This window comes from Microplitis demolitor, chromosome 9 (genome assembly GCF_026212275.2).
Source record: "Microplitis demolitor isolate Queensland-Clemson2020A chromosome 9, iyMicDemo2.1a, whole genome shotgun sequence".
Classification (NCBI taxonomy): Eukaryota; Metazoa; Arthropoda; class Insecta; order Hymenoptera; family Braconidae; genus Microplitis; species Microplitis demolitor.
In genome coordinates this window covers 863,316-883,352 of record NC_068553.1, presented here as the reverse complement: position 1 = coordinate 883,352, position 20,037 = coordinate 863,316, and the positions used below count along the sequence as shown (strand labels likewise).

General features: G+C 28.1%; 3 protein-coding genes across 4 annotated transcripts in view; 2 read left to right on the top strand and 1 right to left on the bottom strand.

Moving 5' to 3' along the window:
- Positions 1–2,818: 2,818 nt before the first annotated feature.
- LOC103574748 (lysoplasmalogenase-like protein TMEM86A) lies at positions 2,819–10,856 on the bottom strand. The gene is made up of 6 exons (XM_008554257.2): positions 10,592–10,856; positions 8,767–8,930; positions 8,480–8,673; positions 8,296–8,411; positions 6,847–6,957; positions 2,819–5,131 (listed from the first exon to the last, which is right to left on the bottom strand). The coding sequence occupies exons 1-6, from the start codon at positions 10,610–10,612 to the stop codon at positions 5,033–5,035; spliced, it is 705 nt and encodes a 234-aa protein (XP_008552479.1). The 5' UTR covers positions 10,613–10,856; the 3' UTR covers positions 2,819–5,032.
- Positions 10,857–14,147: 3,291 nt separating this feature from the next.
- Positions 14,148–16,868, top strand: LOC103574747 (peroxisomal membrane protein PEX16). Its single transcript, XM_008554256.1, has 5 exons — positions 14,148–14,232; positions 14,304–14,448; positions 14,518–14,764; positions 15,927–16,209; positions 16,276–16,868. Exons 2-5 carry the CDS (start codon positions 14,322–14,324, stop codon positions 16,633–16,635), a joined length of 1,017 nt encoding a protein of 338 aa, XP_008552478.1. The 5' UTR covers positions 14,148–14,232; positions 14,304–14,321; the 3' UTR covers positions 16,636–16,868.
- A 1,961-nt stretch (positions 16,869–18,829) lies between these two features.
- The window catches only part of LOC103574749 (WAS/WASL-interacting protein family member 1), a 38,391-nt gene continuing 37,183 nt past the window's right edge, over positions 18,830–20,037 (top strand). For both annotated transcript variants that reach the window (XM_014442258.1, XM_014442257.1), the window contains exon 1: positions 18,830–19,000. In XM_014442258.1, the coding sequence (XP_014297744.1) occupies positions 18,981–19,000 (20 nt within the window). In that variant the 5' untranslated portion in view covers positions 18,830–18,980. The remainder of the gene's footprint in view (positions 19,001–20,037) is intronic.

Sequence of the window (20,037 nt, the reverse complement as noted above, 5' to 3'; positions counted from 1 at the left end):
AAAAAAAAATGTTACGTATCAGTCTCGATATCTTCCGACATATTTGTAATAAGTGCCAATTTAAAATTTAAATTTCATATAATTTAAGTGAATTTCAATCCAATTGCTTTTTATTACAACTCTACACGCAAATATTAACTTTATTATTTATTAAATGCTAAATTACTTACCTAATTTTTAAATTATACCCAATAAATTTATAAACTTAAATTACCATATAAATTTCAAAAATTTTTTTTATTAAAGATACAGTAATTCAACATTTTATTAACACGATAAAAATAATTTACAATTAACACGCTACGATTAAAAAATTAACATTTTATTGTACACAGAAAAATTTAAGAAATTTTTTGCATTATAAAATAAAAACAAAAATTTTCTTGAAGGAAGAAAAAATTTTTTCTAATCCCAAGGAAATTTTAGTTTTTATTTCTCTGATTAAGACTCCGAAGGAAAAATTGTAATCGGAAATTTTCGATTGACTTTCAATAATTTTTGATCGGATTTAATCAGAAAATTCCGAGTTCATCCAATTGAAAGTTAATCGGAAAAAAAATTATTATTTTCTGATTGAATCTGATTAAAAAATTTGAATTGGATTCAATCGAATATTTGAAACGTTCCCGAGATTCCATTTGAATGTTTACTTCCGATTGAATCTGATTCAAATTCGATTGAGTTTTAATCAGATTATAGAGGAGTTTTTAATGAGGGTTATAATGCAAACCCTAGCAGACCTGATTTATCGCAAATTTACGGTGTTTTTACTGAAAATCTACTGCAAAATACGATAAATTACCGAAAAATTCAGATGGTTTTAACGCAGCTTACGGTAAATGGGTGAATTACGGTGGGTTTACTGTAAATCACGGCGGGTTTACCGTAACCTAGGAAATTTTCCCGTAAATTTATGGTAAAAAAAGTCAGATAGATTACCATACAACCGTATTTTAGGGTGGCTTACCGTACATTACAGTAAAATCACTTTAAATTACGGTAAATCTACCGTAAATGACAGCAAATCGGTATTTTACGCTGGATTACTGTAATTTTCAGCGAATTACTGTAATACCGTATTTTAGGGTGGATTACCGTACATTACAGTAAAATCACTTTAAATTACGGTAAATACACCGTAAGTAACAGTAAATCGGTATTTTACGCTGAATTGCTGTAATTTGCGGCGAATTACTGTACTACCGTATTTTAGGGTGAATTACCGTATATTACAGTAAAATTACGGTAAATCCACCGTAAATGACAGTAAATCGGTATTTTACGCTGGATTACTGTAATTTACGGCGAATTACTGTACTACCGTATTTTAGGGTGGATCACCGTATATTACAGTAAAATCACTTCAAATTACGGTAAATCCACCGTAAATATCAGTAAATCGGTATTTTACGCTGGATTACTGAAATTTACGGCGAATTACTGTACTACTGTATTTTAGGGTGGATCACCGTATATTACAGTAAAATTACGGCAAATCCACCGTAAATGACAGTAAATCGGTATTTTACGCTGGATTACTGTAATTTACGGCGAATTACTGTACTACCATATTTTAGGGTGGATTACCGTATATTACAGTAAAATTACGGTAAATACACCGTAAATGACAGTAAATCGGTATTTTACTCTGGATTACTGTAATTTGCGGTGAATTACTGTACTACCGTATTTTAGTGGATTACCGTATATAACAGTAAAATTACGGTAAATTTGCCGTGAATGACAGTAAATCGGTATTTTACTCTGGATTACTGTAATTTGCGGTGAATTACTGTACTTCCGTATTTTAGTGGATTACCGTATGTTACAGTAAAATTACGGTAAATCCACCGTAAATGACAGTAAATCGGTATTTTACGCTAAATTACTGTAATTTGCGACGAATTACTGTACTACCGTATTTTAGGGTGGATTACCGTATATTACAGTAAAATTACGGTAAATTTGCCGTAAATGACAGTAAATCGGTATTTTACGCTGGATTACTGTAATTCGCGCTGAATTACTGTACTACCGTATTTTAGGGTGGATCACCGTATATTACAGTAAAATTACGATAAATCTGCCATAAATAGGGTCCGTAAGGGAATATTTCTTGGGATAAGAAATTTTCTTTTTCTGTGCATAGATAATCATAATAATTGATAGTAATTTTTTATTAGTACATTAAATTAATTATTATGTCTATATTTTATCATTAATTAGTAAAATTAAAAATAAACACATACTCGATTCAGTTCTCAAGCCTTTATCAGTCTATAAAATTTATCAAAATGTATGTATGAGCCTTATGAGAAATCACAGGTTTCATCGTAAATTTTATTGGTTCTCTGTAGTTTTTGAAATTAAAAATAATCATAATTTTTCTTTGTTACTTATTAACGAGATCACATTTTTCAAATCAATCTTATCCCTCAATATCACTATTAATATTTACTATCTATTCTTTTACCATCTACTATTTTATCTTATTATCTATACTAATATACATATATTTTGATATTGAAATTAATGTAATGACTAATATATATCTACTTAGAGATAAATTTCAAAAATTATAAGAATATATGAATTGATTTCTATAACTATTAAAAAAAATTGTTTTTTTTTTTTTTTTTTTTTTTTTTTTTTTTTTTTTTTTAAATACTTGGTTATTTTTGGCAGTATCAATATATGACACTCGATAGTAGTCTAATTTGTAAGAAAAAAATATTTTTGAAATTTTATTCGTCATATTTTTTAAAAATAAAATTTTTGAAACGAGTATAGATTATTATAGGAACCGTCAATACTAAAAAAAAAAAATATATACTATCCAAACTTCAAAAATTTGAAAAAAGAAAACATTTTTATTTGCTACTTTTTCAATTCTCAAAGTACTTATTCAAAAAGTAAGCAGTGATTGAATAAAAATTTTTTTTTTATATAATTTATGCTCAAAATAAACGCTTTTAAATGTCTAACAGCCTCGTAACCTTTTTGATCGAACTCTGATCATTTCTGATTGGTCGGATGCAGTGTTATATTTTTTTTAAAACACTAGTGCATCCCTTCTCCTCGAAATTTTAAAAAATGGGTGTGACATATCCCTACTCTGTAGTCCAAGTTAACGAAATGTGCAAGATAGGTTACCCGGGTGAACTTGCCTTTACTCGAAGCTACATCACTAGCAAAAAAAATTCTCTAGATCGTAACCTTAAATTTGTCGACAAACGACTTTAGATCGTCATAATGCGTCACCTTAAGTTTATAACCTTACTTTAAAATAAAATAAAATATGTATTAGACTTTTTGTTAGGTTAGAATTAATGTTAGCTAATGAGTAAAACAATAAATTATAAATATGATTTTAATTTCGATTAAATGACAGAATATTTGGTTCAATTTTTCATAATTAAATAAATAAATAGTTGAATAAATTTTTTTGTATTTTAATGAATAAATTGAACAAATTAAATAAAACATTGATTTTTATAAAGACGAATTATTATAATAATTGCGACTGCATGACGCCATCTTTAAAAATTTAACAGCGTTTTTATTTTAAGCATTCACTATATAAAATTTCGCAAACGACTAGTGACATCGAGTATAATATTCTTGTTCGGTTGGTAACACTCCTAGCGGGTGCGAGTTGCGGCAAATTTTCGTACTTTAACGCGAAATACCGTATTTTGCTGGAAAATTGCCGTATTCTATAGCAAATCGCGGTAAAATATGGTAATTTACTGCAATTTGTGGCATTTTTACCGTAACACAGTGAAATACTTCACTTATTTACGGTGAATTACCGTACCTTCACCGTAAAATACCGAAAGTTACTGTAAAATACCGTAATTTACCGTAATTATTCCGAATACCGTAAAGTACGGTAATTTACCTGTCGCAGTTTTTATGATACGGTTCAAGCACTGTATTAAAAAAGTATAAATGTAGTCGATAGCAAGTAGTTTTACCATATTTATACGGTATATTTGTGAAATTTTATTAGGGTATTCCTACCACAATTATACTGCGTTTATGCAGAGTTTATTAGCAGGGAGCGCGATGAAAACGACATCTGATGGTTACAAAAAATCATGCTCGATAATTGTAAGAGATACATAAAATCAGTGTAAACAATAAAATTTCGTTATAAAGTCAAAATATAAAAAATGATATATATAAAAAAGTGCAATTGTATTTTTGTCACAGAAAATTGAATTATATATATTTCGATAAAGAAAGTAAATATAAAAAATTTTAATAAATATAAAATACAATTATTTTAGAGTAGAGTAAGGTGAACCGGGAAATTCAAAACAAATAATACATGACAATAATAAAAGTTTAAAAAATAGTAGAATATTAATTTGAGTTTTTTATATATTTCGCCATATACTTCGCTCCCTTCCATATGGCATTTCTACCGATTTAATACGTTATTTCTATTATATTAATACGGCATTTATATTAATACGACATATCTACCGTAATAATACGGCATTTCTACAGCAATAATTCGTATCCGTCAAGGACTCGCTGGCGCCCACGTTCCCTAACCCCGAACTCGAGTATTAATTTTGACAACACTTGTTCTGTAATATACTATTTTATCTTATCCAAAAAAATATAACGGTCCCTATTGTAGATAAAAATCACCCAGATAAAATTTATCGCCCCACTAATAGAATATTCAAAAATTATGAATACTTTCGATCTCAATGTAGAATTTACTACATAAAAATATATATATTTATATTTTTCTATATATATGTGTTTACTACATACTTAAACTTGGCTTTACAAACAATAATTAGTAATTAGAATAATGATATTTGATAACAACAATTACTTTGATAAAATTTAAAATAAGGAAAACTATTGCACGGTAACTATTCAAAAAATAAAATTTAATATTTTTTTCTATTATAAACTTATTGTATTATGGGTATTAAAGTACTAATACATGTATCTATGATAATCATTGTTGTTATTGTTTGTTATGTTTATTATTAATAAAATAGTGTATTTATTTAATAGCTACCGCAGTCTTGGTACTTTCTTTTGAATTAACGGCACTCAGTGCGATACCCAATTGCGCTGCGTAGTAGGTCAACATTATTGATACCTTAATAATAAATATATCATTATATTATTATCCATACATTACACTGACTATATCGCGTGCCAAAAAGTAAAAGGGCGTATACCAATGTATGCGCCCTTTTACCTTTGCAAAGGTAAAAGGGCGCATAAATTTTTTTTTCATCGCCAATTGATTAGTAAACATTTTCTACGCTTGAAAATCACATATTGTTTTCCCAAAGGTAAAAGGGCGTATGTCTTTAATTATGCGCCCTTTTAGCTTTAGGAATTTAAAAATTTTGTGACCAAAAGGTAAAAGGGCGTATAAATTTTTTTTCTAAAAAATTTATTAAAAAGCTTAGCCGAAGTCTCAAAAAAAAAAAAAAAAAAAAATGCTGCAAATTGTATGAATGTTATTTTATTTCACAGTTAATTATTAGAGTTTATAATAGTATTTTAAAATTCTTATACTAAATTGAAAAAAAAAAAAGCAGAAATAACCGGTTCATTTAGGTACGATTCCTATACCCTCTTCCTCCGTGTCTGTCGCACGTACTTTGGATTTTTTTTTTTTTTTTTTTTTCATATATTCTGATTCATGACGGATCCATAATCCAAAACACTGATTAAAGAAAAAGTCAATAAATTTTTATTTTTTATAGTCGTTATAAAAATTTTTTATTCAATTGAAAATTTGATATTTTCATTTTATTTTTTTTTTCAGTTATTTTATTTTTAATAAATTAAAAAAAAAAGTGTAGGAGGAGTGTTTTTTCATCTAACTTGTCTTGTGAAATTATTTGTCAGTATTTTGTATTAAAACTAGAATTTTTTTTTATGCGCCCTTTTACCTTTAGGCACTACTTTTCAAAAGGTAAAAGGGCGTATGTCTTGAGATACGCCCTTTGAGCTCAAGGATGCCAAAATTTTTTTTTTTGCAGATCTTTGCATTTCGAAAAATTTCAAAGCTAATGGCAAAATAAAATTTTTTTATACGTCCTTTCAGCATAATTCCCTACTAATCTGTAGCAATACGCCCTTTTACCTTTTGGCACGCGATATTATTTAATCATTTTTTAAAAAGCCAGTATCCATTTTTATCATAAATTTTAATTTTGCAAAAAAAAAACAGTTACGAGAAAAAAGTAAAAAAAGTGACTTTTTGCATAAAAAATGTGTAACGGACAATTTTTAATATTTTTAACTAAATCTTGTGGCAAATCATTGGGAAATAAATGTACTTTCACATGGAGTTGATAAAAAATTCAACTTTTCAAAAAAAAATATTTATTTTAAGAATTAAAGTCCAAAATTCGCCATAGGAAATTTCAAAATTATCAATAAAAAAGTGTAATTGGTTTTTTAAAATTATCTCTGTAAATATCGAGTTTTCCTAAAATTTGCAAAAGTCCTTTTTTGTAACGCTTTAAATTCTCTACAAGAATGATATCGTATCTTTTTTCGAAAAACCGAATATTTATTGAGATATTTAGAGTTTAAAATAGTCTAGGGTCTATTTTTTAATTTCGACCGTTTGAAAAAAACCAAAAAAAATTTTTAAATTAAACAGACACATTCCGAACAATGAGCTCAAGATGTAAAAATATTTCGTAGATAAAGATTTGTGTTGAATTATTATTTGTGTAAATAAATAATCATTACTTATCGCGAAAGGTACGCTATCATATCTTATAATTTTCCTGATTGTACGAAAAAAATATACAATCATTACTGTAATTTTTTTTATTCATTGCTTACCGTTGCATAAGGAACTGGATGATAAAAGTGATGAAAACCCAATAATGTATCTGATATTAAGAAGAATATGCTCCCAATACAACTGCATAATTGCGTCCATGTCCATGGTTCCTTATGGAAAAAAAAAAACAATTTTTTATTAAAATTAACGCTTAAAAAATTACAAAAGTCGAACGAAATTCGCAACAACACCAATGGAACGACGAGTGATAATTTGCGCAGCACCTAATTCTATTGAGACAGTGAGGCAAATAGCAGCAGAAATTGGAACAGCAGCATCTATTACAACTATCACTTTCACGATTTGCGGACGGAAGAAAAAATTTTGATTAACAATCAGTTATTGAAAAAAAATAGGTGAGGCTGTCCAAATGACCTGCCCTGAGTTCGAATTAAAACAGTATTTTGAACTTCCAAAGCCTCAGTTATTTTGATGTTGGACTTGCCGCTAATGTAATATGTCATTTAAGTCCTCGATGTCCTAAAAGTAGCCTATGGAGGAGTAAATTACCTTTTTAAAATGGTATTTTAACCCTCTAAGGCCTATTATATATTTTAAAATGCTACTCAAGTCCTCAATACCCTAAACGAAGCGCATGGAGGACTTGATCACCTTTTTAAAAAGATGTTTTAACCCTCCAAGCCCTACATACTTTTAATCTGTAACTTCGAATGAGCTTAATTCTTTAGCATGATATTATTGTTATAATAATATCTGCGTTTTAAATACATAAAGATATTTCCAACTGATCGTGAGCGTCCGAGTAGCAGTGCGGCAGTGGTTGTGCTTCATATTCGTTAGGTCTTGGTTTCGAATCCCGGCAGCAGCAGATTATTTTTCAGCAGTTTTTTTAAATTTCTTTGGCAGTTTCCGTTATCCAATACATTATTCGCATTTATTGTTCACATAAAATAATTAATTAATCATATGCTAATAAGTCAAAGGCTCTAATTATTCAATTCGAATTTCGAATGACAGTACTATTCTATTCGAACGCCTACTTGTATAACTTTAGCTATTATTATTAATATTTTAAATTTTATTATTTTTCACTTCACAACAAAACATTTATTACTAAGAAATTATTTTTTGAATTTTCAAATTTCAAATTTTTTTCGATCATGCTGGCCATTTCTAATTAGTGGCCCCCTTTTTCCTTCTGTTTCTTTACCAATTGTACGCGATCCGATGAGAGTCTCTCGATCTATAAATTTAGGCTCTGGAGGCTTGTTTTACCTTTTTAAAAAGATTATTTGAACCTAAACTTGGTAAAAGTGGACAAAATTACCACGTTTACGTTCAAATCACCTTTCTAATGCATAGATCTTCATATTCTAAAAAGATGATTTAAACCTCCTTACCCTTATGTAGGATTTGGAGGCTTAAATCACCTTTTTAACTTTGACTCGAGTGGACCGTACACGAAAATAGCAATGAATATTTCTTACCTTAAAATAACGGACACGTGATATTGCTCGCCATGCCATTGTACCCAATAATGTTGTATATATTGGCACACCAATTGCTAATATACCATTTAATCCTGGCATTAATATATAAATAACTAAAAAAACAAAAGAAAAAAAAGTAAATAATTAAAAAAAAACCATAAATAGTTCTTATGGTTCTTACCTATAGTACAAAGAGCATAAATCATTGCTCCTAACGTTGAATTCAACGGTACAAAACCAAATGCAGTTATATACATAATCTGTGCAATAGCAAACATTGACATACCGGCGACAAATAAATTTGGCCAGACAATTAAAGCATCTCCTAAACAACTAAATATTAATCCTGTCAATATTCTTCGGGAAAATTTATACCTTTAATAATAAAAAAAAAATATTAATTGGTTATTTATTGTAATTATTATTATTATTTTATTAATATATTTGATTAATTTAAAAAAAACTTACTCATCAGATAAATTCATACCATGTAGTAGAACAAAAAATATTAGACTAATTATTGGTAAACATTTGAAACAAGCTGTAAGTAATGACGGTTGTTCTGCCAGTAATACAAAATATACGCAAGCACTCTTGAAAAATGGTACTAATTTTGGTCCTATGCTTTTTAACTGTAATTTAAATGAAAATTTATCAGTGTTAATTATTCATTAAATTATAAATAAGTAACTAATTTTTATTTTACAAGTATTATGACAAAATTATTTTTTTTTTTTAATTTGAATTTTGGCGGTCACTTGGAACAAGAAGACCAGACAACTTTAAACTCCGAATATCTTACTAAATATTAAGATTTTGAAAAAAAACATAGAATACATTTTTGTAGAAAATTCAATGCGCTACAAAAAAGGTCTCTTGTTATTTTTTCGAAAACTAAATATTAACAGAGATATTTGGAAAAAACCAATCACAGGTTTATTAATAATTTTTGCGGGGTAAAAATTCGGATTTAATTTTTGAATTATTTTGCTCGATGTAGATCTGAGGAGATCTATGTAGACTGTTTTTTCAAAATTGAAATTTTTTATCAATTCTATGACGAAGTAGGTTCATTTTCCATTAAATTGTTTAATTTAAAAATTTTTTTTGGTTTTTTTCAAACGGTCGAATTTAAAAAAAAGACCCTAGACTATTTTAAACTCTAAATATCTCAATAAATATTCGGTTTTTCGAAAAAAGACACGATATCATTCTTGTAGAGAATTTAAAGCGCTACAAAAAAGGATTTTTGCAAATTTTAGGAAAACTCGATATTTACAGAGATTATTTTAAAAAACCAATTACACTTTTTTATTGATAATTTTGAAATTTCCTATGGCGAATTTTTGACTTTAATTTTTAAAATAAATATTTTTTTTTGAAAAGTTGAATTTTTTATCAACTCCATGTCAAAGTACATTTATTTCCCAATGATTTGCCACAAGATTTAGTTAAAAATATTAAAAATCGTCCGTCACAAATTTTTTATGCAAAAAGTCACTTTTTTTACTTTTTTCTCGTAACTGTTTTTTTTTGCAAAATTAAAATTTATGATAAAAATGGATACTTGATTTCTACAACCGATCAAAGACGCCGGGGTCCTATAGATCCTTTGTGACCGTTATGATTCGCTCCGAAAATGTGACCGCTAAAATTTAAATTTCTAATTAAACTATTGAGTTTACATAAAAAATCATAAAAACTTTTTTTTACAAAATTAAATTTCCTATTAAATAATATTGAGATATTTTCATCGTACCTTTAATAGTTTAACCAGAATTCATAATTATAAATTAAAAATATATCATATGCGATTTTGTCATCGAATTTACGAATTGATATTTTCAAATTAAAATTACTCGTAAATTATTAAATTAACTCAAAGAAGTATTGATATATATTTAATATAAAATTAAATTTTCTTAAAAATTTTATAAAAAAATTTTATCTGTATCTTAAATAATTTTTCCGAAATTTTTAGTTTTTAATAAAAAATCTCATGGGATTTTTTTTGGAATCTATAAATCAAGTACCTTAAACTACAATTCCAGCAAAAATATATAAGATACAAAAAAAATATGTAATTACAAATTTGTTTAAAATTAAATTTCCTACAAAAAAGGTCCCTATAAATTTTCACCTAAGCTCAATATTTAATGAGTTATTTCCCTTGAACGCCGTTTTAAAAAAATTATTAATAAAAATTTTTTTTTTTACAAGTAAAACTAAGTAAATTCTGATAATAATAATTGAATTTAAAAATTAATACATGTAAATAAATATAAAAACTTACAACTTGCGTTGGCGATGACATTGTTAAAAAATAAAACAATCACAAAAAAGTGAAAACAAGTAAAAAAATTATTTGATTTTACAAAAAGTTGAATGTACTACTGATGACAACAAAACTCAAATACAAATATATTTATATATGTATATTTATATGTCACTGTATAATAAAGTTAACTTATTGCTAATTATATTAAACGTACAAAGAATCGGTGCTAACAAAATGATACATATTTATATACAAGTTAACGTCATACGCAAGTCGTACATTGACTACTGGAAACTGCTAGCTGTCAGTGATCAGTGCATATGTACTTATCATGTACGCGATGTCATGCGCACTTTGTCTTCACATATTCATGTTATTATTTTTCTCCCACTTATATTAAAGAGCTTACCCTACTTCCCCTACTTCTGCTTTAACAACGAGGAGAGTTAGGAGGGACATCGGCAAATTGTACTCTGTGTTATCGGCTTTAGAAAATTTGGCAACGTCAGCATAATGTAGTAACCACTACCCTAATAGTATGGTAACCATTCCCATAATATTATAGTAACCATCTCCATAATATTATGGTAACTATTCCCATAATATTATAGTAACCATTCCCATAATAATATAGTAACCATTCCCATAATATTATAGTAACCATCTCCATAATATTATGGTAACTATTCCCATAATATTATAGTAACCATTCCCATAATAATATAGTAACCATTCCCATAATATTATAGTAACCATCTCCATAATATTATGGTAACTATTCCCATAATATTATAGTAACCATTCCCATAATAATATAGTAACCATTCCCATAATATTATAGTAACCATCTCCATAATATTATGGTAACTATTCCCATAATATTATAGTAACCATTCCCATAATAATATAGTAACCATTCCCATAATATTATAGTAACCATCTCCATAATATTATGGTAACTATTCCCATAATATTATAGTAACCATTCCCATAATAATATAGTAACCATTCCCATAATATTATAGTAACCATCTCCATAATATTATGGTAACTATTCCCATAATATTATAGTAACCATTCCCATAATAATATAGTAACCATTCCCATAATATTATAGTAACCATTCCTATAATATTATAGTAACCATTCCCATAATATTATGGTAACTATTCCCATAATATTATAGTAACCATTCCCATAATAATATAGTAACCATTCCCATAATATTATAGTAACCATCTCCATAATATTATGGTAACTATTCCCATAATATTATAGTAACCATTCCCATAATAATATAGTAACCATTCCCATAATATTATAGTAACCATCTCCATAATATTATGGTAACTATTCCCATAATATTATAGTAACCATTCCCATAATAATATAGTAACCATTCCCATAATATTATAGTAACCATTCCTATAATATTATAGTAACCATTCCCATAATATTATGGTAACTATTCCCATAATATTATAGTAACCATTCCCATAATAATATAGTAACCATTCCCATAATATTATAGTAACCATCTCCATAATATTATAGTACCCATTTCCATAATATTATGGTAACTATTCCCACAATATTATAGTAACCATTCCCATAATATTATAGTAACCATTCCCATAATATTATGGTAACCATCCCCATAATATTATGGTAACTGTTCCTATAATATTATGTTAACGATTACCATAATATTACCAGAAAAAAAATTTCAATTTAGCACCTCATTCAGAAAGAAACCAATAAATTTAATCATTTTTGCATTCCTTATCATTAGGTCCGTATTGGTCTTTAGTTTTTCATGCTAAATTGAAATTTTTTTTTTCGAAAATTTCAAAAATTATTCATAAAAAAACTATAGGGGACATACCGATAATTTTGGTGGACCTATACGGACCTAACGTCGACCTATCAATCCAGGTCATTTTGATTTCGCAATTTCTTCGATGAGACACTAAATTCGCACAGGTGAAAATAAAATTTTCTTGGGAAGTTTTGAGGTTTTTTCTACTAAAGGGAATCATAATAAACAAAAAACGTTGATACACGGAAAAAAACAGAATATTAAAAATTAATAAATAATACACGGAGAGAAAATAATAGTAACAGTTACAATATATTATGGGAATGGTTCCCATACTGCATGGTAACCGGTTTTGTTGAAATGTTGATTAAAGGAACGGCACCCATATATATTATGGTAACCATTCCCATAATTATGGGTATAATTCCCATATGGTATCGGAATAGTTCCTATGGAATTATGGTAATCGTTACTATGTACCTCTGGTAATGGTTACTATAATATTATGGTAATCGTTACCATAATATTATAGGAACAGTTACCATAATATTATGGGGATGGTTACCATAATATTATGGGAATGGTTACTATAATATTATGGGAATAGTTACCATAATATTATGGAGATGGTTACTATAATATTATGGGAATGGTTACTATAATATTATGGGAATGGTTACCATACTATTAGGGTAGTGGTTACTACATTATTATGGAAATGGTTACCATAATATTATGGTAATGGTTACTATAATATTATGGGAATGGTTACTATAATATTATGGGAATAGTTACCATAATATTATGGAGATGGTTACTATAATATTATGGGAATGGTTACTATAATATTATGGGAATGGTTACCATACTATTAGGGTAGTGGTTACTACATTATTATGGAAATGGTTACCGTAATATTATGGTAATGGTTACTATAATATTATGGGAATGGTTACTATAATATTATGGGAATAGTTATTAAATATTATGGAGATGGTTACTATAATATTATGGGAATGGTTACTATAATATTATGGGAATGGTTACCATACTATTAGGGTAGTGGTTACTACATTATTATGGAAATGGTTACCGTAATATTATGGTAATGGTTACTATAATATTATGGGAATGGTTATTAAATATTATGGAGATGGTTACTATAATATTATGGGAATGGTTACCATCCTATTAGGGTAGTGGTTACTACATTATTATGGAAATGGTAACCATAATATTATGGTAATGGTTACTATAATATTATGGTAATGGTTACTATAATATTATGGAAATAGTTACCATAATATTATGGGAATAGTTACCATAATATTATGGGAATAGTTACCATAATATTATGGGAATGGTTACCATAACATTTAGAAATTATAATAATTTTTTTTTTCTATAGAATTTTACAGTGTAAATTATCATGAAGTTATTTGTTACTATTATTATTTACAAATTGATTTTTATCTGACCAAAAAAAATATTTTATTGTAATAGAGTTTCACCGAAAAATAATATTTCTGAATTTGAAACAAAAAATTTATATTTTCATAACAAACTTGAATGAAAGCTATTTTTGAAGCAACCGGTGTGAAAAAATCGTTTTTAAAAATTGAAATCGATTTTTTTTCAATTAATTGAATCCTTTACAATCGACTAAAAAATATCGACAATCGAAACAAAAAAGTCGATTGTTCGATTAATCGAATTCGATGTTACAACTTTACGTTACATGTAAACTCACATATTTTATTCTGTATTAGAGAAAAAAACATCACCGGACTTTTAACCTCCACAAATAATTGAATAATTAAAATAGTAAATACCGATGGTAATAAATAATAAATAATTAATTTTAAAATATAAGTAGACAAACTTTTTATTTTCTTTCCTTCTTTTAAGTAAATTATATTTTTAAAAATGGTCAGTCAATCGGTACCAATTAATTCTTCATATTTAAGTATTTATAAACAATGGATATCAACAAAACCACAAGTAATTGGTGACATTGAAAGTACAATAAGATGTCTGTCATATTTTACAGCAGGTTCGTTTATTTATTAACTTATTTATGAATTTGATTATTTTATAAATTTCAAACTTTTTTTTTTTTTAGGACGTTTTTCAAACTCTTCGCTTGCTAGTGAATTTATTTATTCAATGCCAAATTTATTGATATTATTGAATGATCGTTTGATATACAGTATTAAGTACAAACATTTAAAATTGCCGGAATTTCAATCTCAAATAAGAATATGGTTGACAATTATCGAGTATACTGAGGCATTATTTGAAGTCACTGCTAAAAAGTTGTGGGGAAATTATGGAAAATGGATTATTATATTTATCATACAATCTGTTAAGTAAGTTATTTATTTTACCACATTTTTATTAACTCGCTTTCATGTATGTCTGTTCGGGTGGAATTTTGTAATTGATTTCAAAGTAACTTCTCGATGAGCTAGAGACTTGAAATTTGGAACAAAGCTCAAAATTAGATGACAATGCAAGAAAAAAAAAATTTTTTTATAAATGAAAAGGAAAAGCACTAGAAGAGGAAGAAAAAAATTAAAAAAACAAAAACAAATGAAAAAAAATCGAATAAATAATTCATATTCGTTTGTTTGTTCATTACGAATTTTTTATAATTAATTTAAAACTAATTTCTGGGTGAGTTATATTCTTGAATATAGCTCACAACTGGATGACAGATTAATAAACACCGTGTAATGAAAATACAATGAAGAAGATAGAAAGAATGTGACGACTAGGACCTCCAGCACCATGAATAGAGTCAGATATTCAAAATTTTTAACTATAAAGAATCTGGCTTTGATTTGTTTTAATATTTTGAAGTATAAATCTTATAAATAATGAGTTTGATAAATTGGTAGATAGAAATAGCGATTTTCTATTTCAGATTTGATTAAGTGAAAAGAAACTGAAATAAACCTGAACTTCGTCGCATGTCTCCGTCATTATCTTATTCAGGTCTTTAAAATCGATTTCAAAATTTCACTCACACAAAACTAAAAAGCAGAAAATAATTATCGAAATAAAAAAAATTTTTAATATACCACGTTTTTAAAACGAGCTCTTAGTAAATTGAGATTTTGAGTTGCTCTTTTAGAAGGATTTTATACCGAAGACTAACTTTTGAGACCATAAGAAAAAAAAATTTTTTTTTTTGAAACACCCTAATAAATATACTAGAAAAATCAGGGAAAAGTTAGGGAATTTCGTCACAAAGCTGGAAAAATTTTTACTTCCTTTTCTTTTGGCTGACAAAATCCGATGAATTTTTTTTTCTGTCAAAACTGTTCAAAAAGTAGCGCGGCGCGAATGCGATTATAGTACCATCTTGAAAAAAAATTTTCAGAAATTGATTTTAATAGCGAAAGAATAAAGCAGTTAGAATTAAAAAGACTTATAGTTTATCGAATATCCTAACGATCAGAAACTGTATTGTGCTGGTCACGATATTTTTTTCTCCATGTAGTTATTAATTAAAACTATTTTGTCTAGAGCAATATTAAGACTTCTTCTCGTTCACAAAAATAAAGAGCGTATAGTCCAAAACCCAGCAATCCCACCTTTGAATCGCGAGAAGCTAAATAAGATTATACGCAACGAGCATATACCTAAAGAAGGCTACCAATTGAAGCGTACTGGAGCTGTAGTACGAAGCGTCCATTATCCAGGACCTCTAGAAACCGGTCAGTGGTCAAAATTGACGCCTTTGTATGGTGATGAGTATAATGTAGACTCTCCCGACCCGAGTTCACTTAAAAATCTAATGATATCTGAGGTAATTTTTGCCCTTAGACCCTTCCAATCAAAATAGTCAGTTATTTTAATTAATAAAACTTTATAGACACTCTATATCATGAAACCCCTGATTCATTTGACGACACTGATGGTCAAAGGGAATAAAAACTGGCTACCTTGGGCTACTGCGCTCACTTTAGATGCATTCAGTCTCTACATTATTTCCAAGGAATCAAAGAACGTTAAGTATAACAATGACGAGAAGCAAGAGATTATTAAGCGTAAAATAAATCTATTGCTGTACATACTGAGGTCGCCATTTTATGACAACTGTAGTAAAGATAAGATCAATTCATTGTTGAGTTCGATGAGCAATACTGTGCCATTTGCTAGATTTATTACTGATCCCGTTGCCAAGTACTTGCCGCACTGGCAAAAAACTTATTTCTATATGTGGTCATCTTGAATTGTGATCATTTTAGATGATATTTCTTCCACGAATTTATCGGTTGTTATGAATTATTAATTATTACTCAACAGAAGGTTTAAAAGTTTTCTATTTCGTGGGAAAGTAAGTTATTATTTTAAATATATCCATTCCGATAGGTCTTTATATTGTTAATTATTGTCGGTAATTTTAAGAGACTAGTTGTATTATGTAATGTATTTTTTGTAATTAAATAAATTTAATTAATAATGTGTCATTTGTATTAATTTGTTGATAAATCACTTGTGTACTCAATTCAGGCCATTGTTTGGATGAGCAGCTGCACCTATGTTTGCTTAGAGATTATCCAATTTTGTGCGTACTGTTTCCAGATAACCTATCAGCAAGTGCGCGATGGAAGATGAGTTATAACAATTGCTCTTATGGATACAAAATGCAATTTGTGGGGGTAAAATTATTAGGTAGGTATTTATTATATGATCGTTTTGTCATACCATCAAAATTTTTATTAATGTTTGTTCAATCCCGAAATTTTAATTGGTGAATATGCCCAAGTGACGGAACAATAACCCGTGTGACAATTTCCGTTACAAAATGCAAGGCACTGATCACATGAATCTTTTGATAGATACTACATATACTTGCCCAAAATGACGTATATAAGAAAATCTGATAGTAGTCTTGTACTATTTTTATAAAAGTATCTTGCGGAAGATCTTTCAGTGACTGCGTCTTTATATACCTACTAGATGCGAACACCCGCTTCGCTGGGTTTTTTTTTCTGGTAGTGTACTTATTAATGTATGTAATTTTCTGGACTGTTCTAAAAATTTCGAAAACGATTTGATAGGGTCTAAAATATTTGAATGTCGAATGTCACTTAAAATTAATTTTTTATCTTTTTAATCTTATCTCTAGAATATTTCTATATTATAGAATGAAGTCGCTTTAACTTCATCATATAAGTTAGCTACTGCTGTATAAATACACAAAATTTAATAACTTTATTATAGTAACAAATGTAATTTAAGACTTTATTGAAATTGGAATTTTAAATTTCGCGCCCCAAATAATCGTTCTTTTAAGTCCATATTGTGTACAATGAATGAAATTCAACTATTCGACGACAGATGGCGCCACTTTGGACAATGAATGAAGTTCAACTACTCGACAACAGATGGCGCCACTACACTTACTTTCCAAGTTGAAGGGTTGAAAAAGCCCTTATATCTTTAAAGACACACCCTTTAGGTTAAAACGGGAACTTTCTTGTTCGAGAGGGAATAAAGGGCTATCACACTATATAAGTCCCTTTATCGTGCTGGGACTCCTTTTTAAGTTTTATCGGCACGCACATTTTATCAACTTAGTTTTATTATATATAATGATGATTAATCTGTCACAAGATATTAATGCAAGATTCTAAGACAAGATTGCTGCCGTACTTGCACATTGTACAAAAGAATATCGAAGATGCCTTGCTCAAGATGTGTTAACAAAGTTACTTAAGCGTATCTTGAGTGAGTCTTGTTACAGAAATTAATTGCAGATACTAACGCACATCTTGCGCAGGATCTGCTCAAGAAGTGTCATACTACACTATTTATACATGTCACTTCTATCTCTGTCACTTTACCTCAGGATCTTGTATCGTATGCCAATTGAAGGGATAACGTAACAGAAACAGAAGTGCAATATGACACTTCTTCAGCAGGTCTGGTGCAAGAAGTGCGTTAGTATATGCAAGTTATTTCTCGCGCAAGATTAGATCAAGACAGTGTGCCAATGCACCTTGAGCAAGATATCTTCAATATTCTTGCACAATTCTTGAAGTACAACATAACACAAAGTTATTGATAAGTCTTTGTACAAGACTTTTGATTTTCATTCCAAATTTTAGTTCCAAATATATATTTATTTATTGTTCTATTTTCGAACAACTTAAAAAATGTTTGCAAATATTTTCAAATCATTTTGGTTTTTTTTTTTTGCTCATATCTGAATAATTTTTGGTAAAACGTTTCTTTCCTGCTTGTGTTCAATCGCTGGCAAATAAATTTTGGTTTAATTTTAGATTCTAAAATCAACGGAGCTGACATCTAACGTAAAAATAAAAAAATAAAACTACATACCAACCGAACATCACATTTACCATATGTACATACTAAACACGGACATGAATACCTATAATACTCCTGTATGGTCAATCCATGTAAGTGGCCAGTGTCCTCGACCACGCGGTCATGGACTCTTGTATTTTTTAAAAGTATTTTAACCAAATCTAGTTATGGTTTTAACCCATGATCTTTTAAATATCAATCAATTTTTACAAGTGATTTAGTTAGGACAATTTATACCCGACCATGGGAAAACTACCTGACAGGTAATTATTGTCGAGAAATCTATATATATTTCATATATTTATTCATTTTTGAGGTTATGTTTTTATATTTATTTACTCACTTTTTTAAATTTATTTTTGCAATTATTTAAATGGCGTCAACTTTTTTAAAATTTAAATTAGTGACAATTGAATTTTTTTGAATTTAAATTTTCGGCTACTGTAAGTATGTCATTTTTTATTTTTAGTAACAGAAAAGTTTTTAAAATTTTAAATTTATGACCAATTCGCAGTCACTATCGGAGTAAAAGAATATCAAATTTATAAAAAATCATTTTAATTTAATTGTTAATTAAAATTTTACTAATTGACTCGTATATTTTATTTATTTTAATTATCATTGAAGTTTGATAAGATGAATCGGGTAATACCCAGACTTATTGATTTCGATAATTTTATAATCATGGGGTTCGAAAAAAAAATCAACGGTGAAATTTTTTTTTATTAGTCGTCTGATATATTTTATTTATAAAATATATAAACTGCGATTAAGACACGACAAAAGTCATTTAATTCTGAGGGTTCACCCAAGGGCTGATGTCTTTAATTGACGCTCGGAAATTAACTGTCTGATCTACAAATATTTATTTATTTTTATCTCACTAATTTTATAAAATCGCAGCGACATCTTTTGTCGGTTAATTTATATATATATTAATAATTATTTATAAAACGTCTCGACATTGAACTGGCGATCGCGTAAAAGATCTGAAACTATCAAAAGGCACAAATTTAACTCGAGATCCTTTTCGCTGATACCAAATTTCATTTTTTTTATTTTTATTATCGCAGAGACATCCCATGGACTTTATTTTTTTTATTCTCTCTTAATAATATAGACGATAGCTATATATATGTAAATATATATAAATATATATTGAGTGGGATTGATGTATAATTAAGTGGGAGAATAATTAAAATATTAATTTATTTAAAGAAAATAAATACGAGCGTCTTTTTTCCCGCGTAATTTAAATTTATTTCGAATGATATCGATAATTTTATTTGTCTGGACCCTT

Excerpts from the sequence above, each read along its gene's own strand:
- LOC103574748 (XM_008554257.2), bottom strand. The coding sequence starts at position 10,612 with ATGTCATCGCCAACGCAAGTT. Across the intron at positions 8,931-10,591 it reads TGTCATCGCCAACGCAAGTT|TTAAAAAGCATAGGACCAAA; the intron begins GTAAGTTTTTAT and ends TTTAAATTACAG. Across the intron at positions 8,674-8,766 it reads GGTATGAATTTATCTGATGA|GTATAAATTTTCCCGAAGAA; the intron begins GTAAGTTTTTTT and ends TTATTATTAAAG.
- LOC103574747 (XM_008554256.1), top strand. The coding sequence starts at position 14,322 with ATGGTCAGTCAATCGGTACCAATTAATTCTTCATATTTAAGTATTTAT. Across the intron at positions 14,449-14,517 it reads TCTGTCATATTTTACAGCAG|GACGTTTTTCAAACTCTTCG; the intron begins GTTCGTTTATTT and ends TTTTTTTTTTAG. Across the intron at positions 14,765-15,926 it reads TTTATCATACAATCTGTTAA|AGCAATATTAAGACTTCTTC; the intron begins GTAAGTTATTTA and ends TATTTTGTCTAG.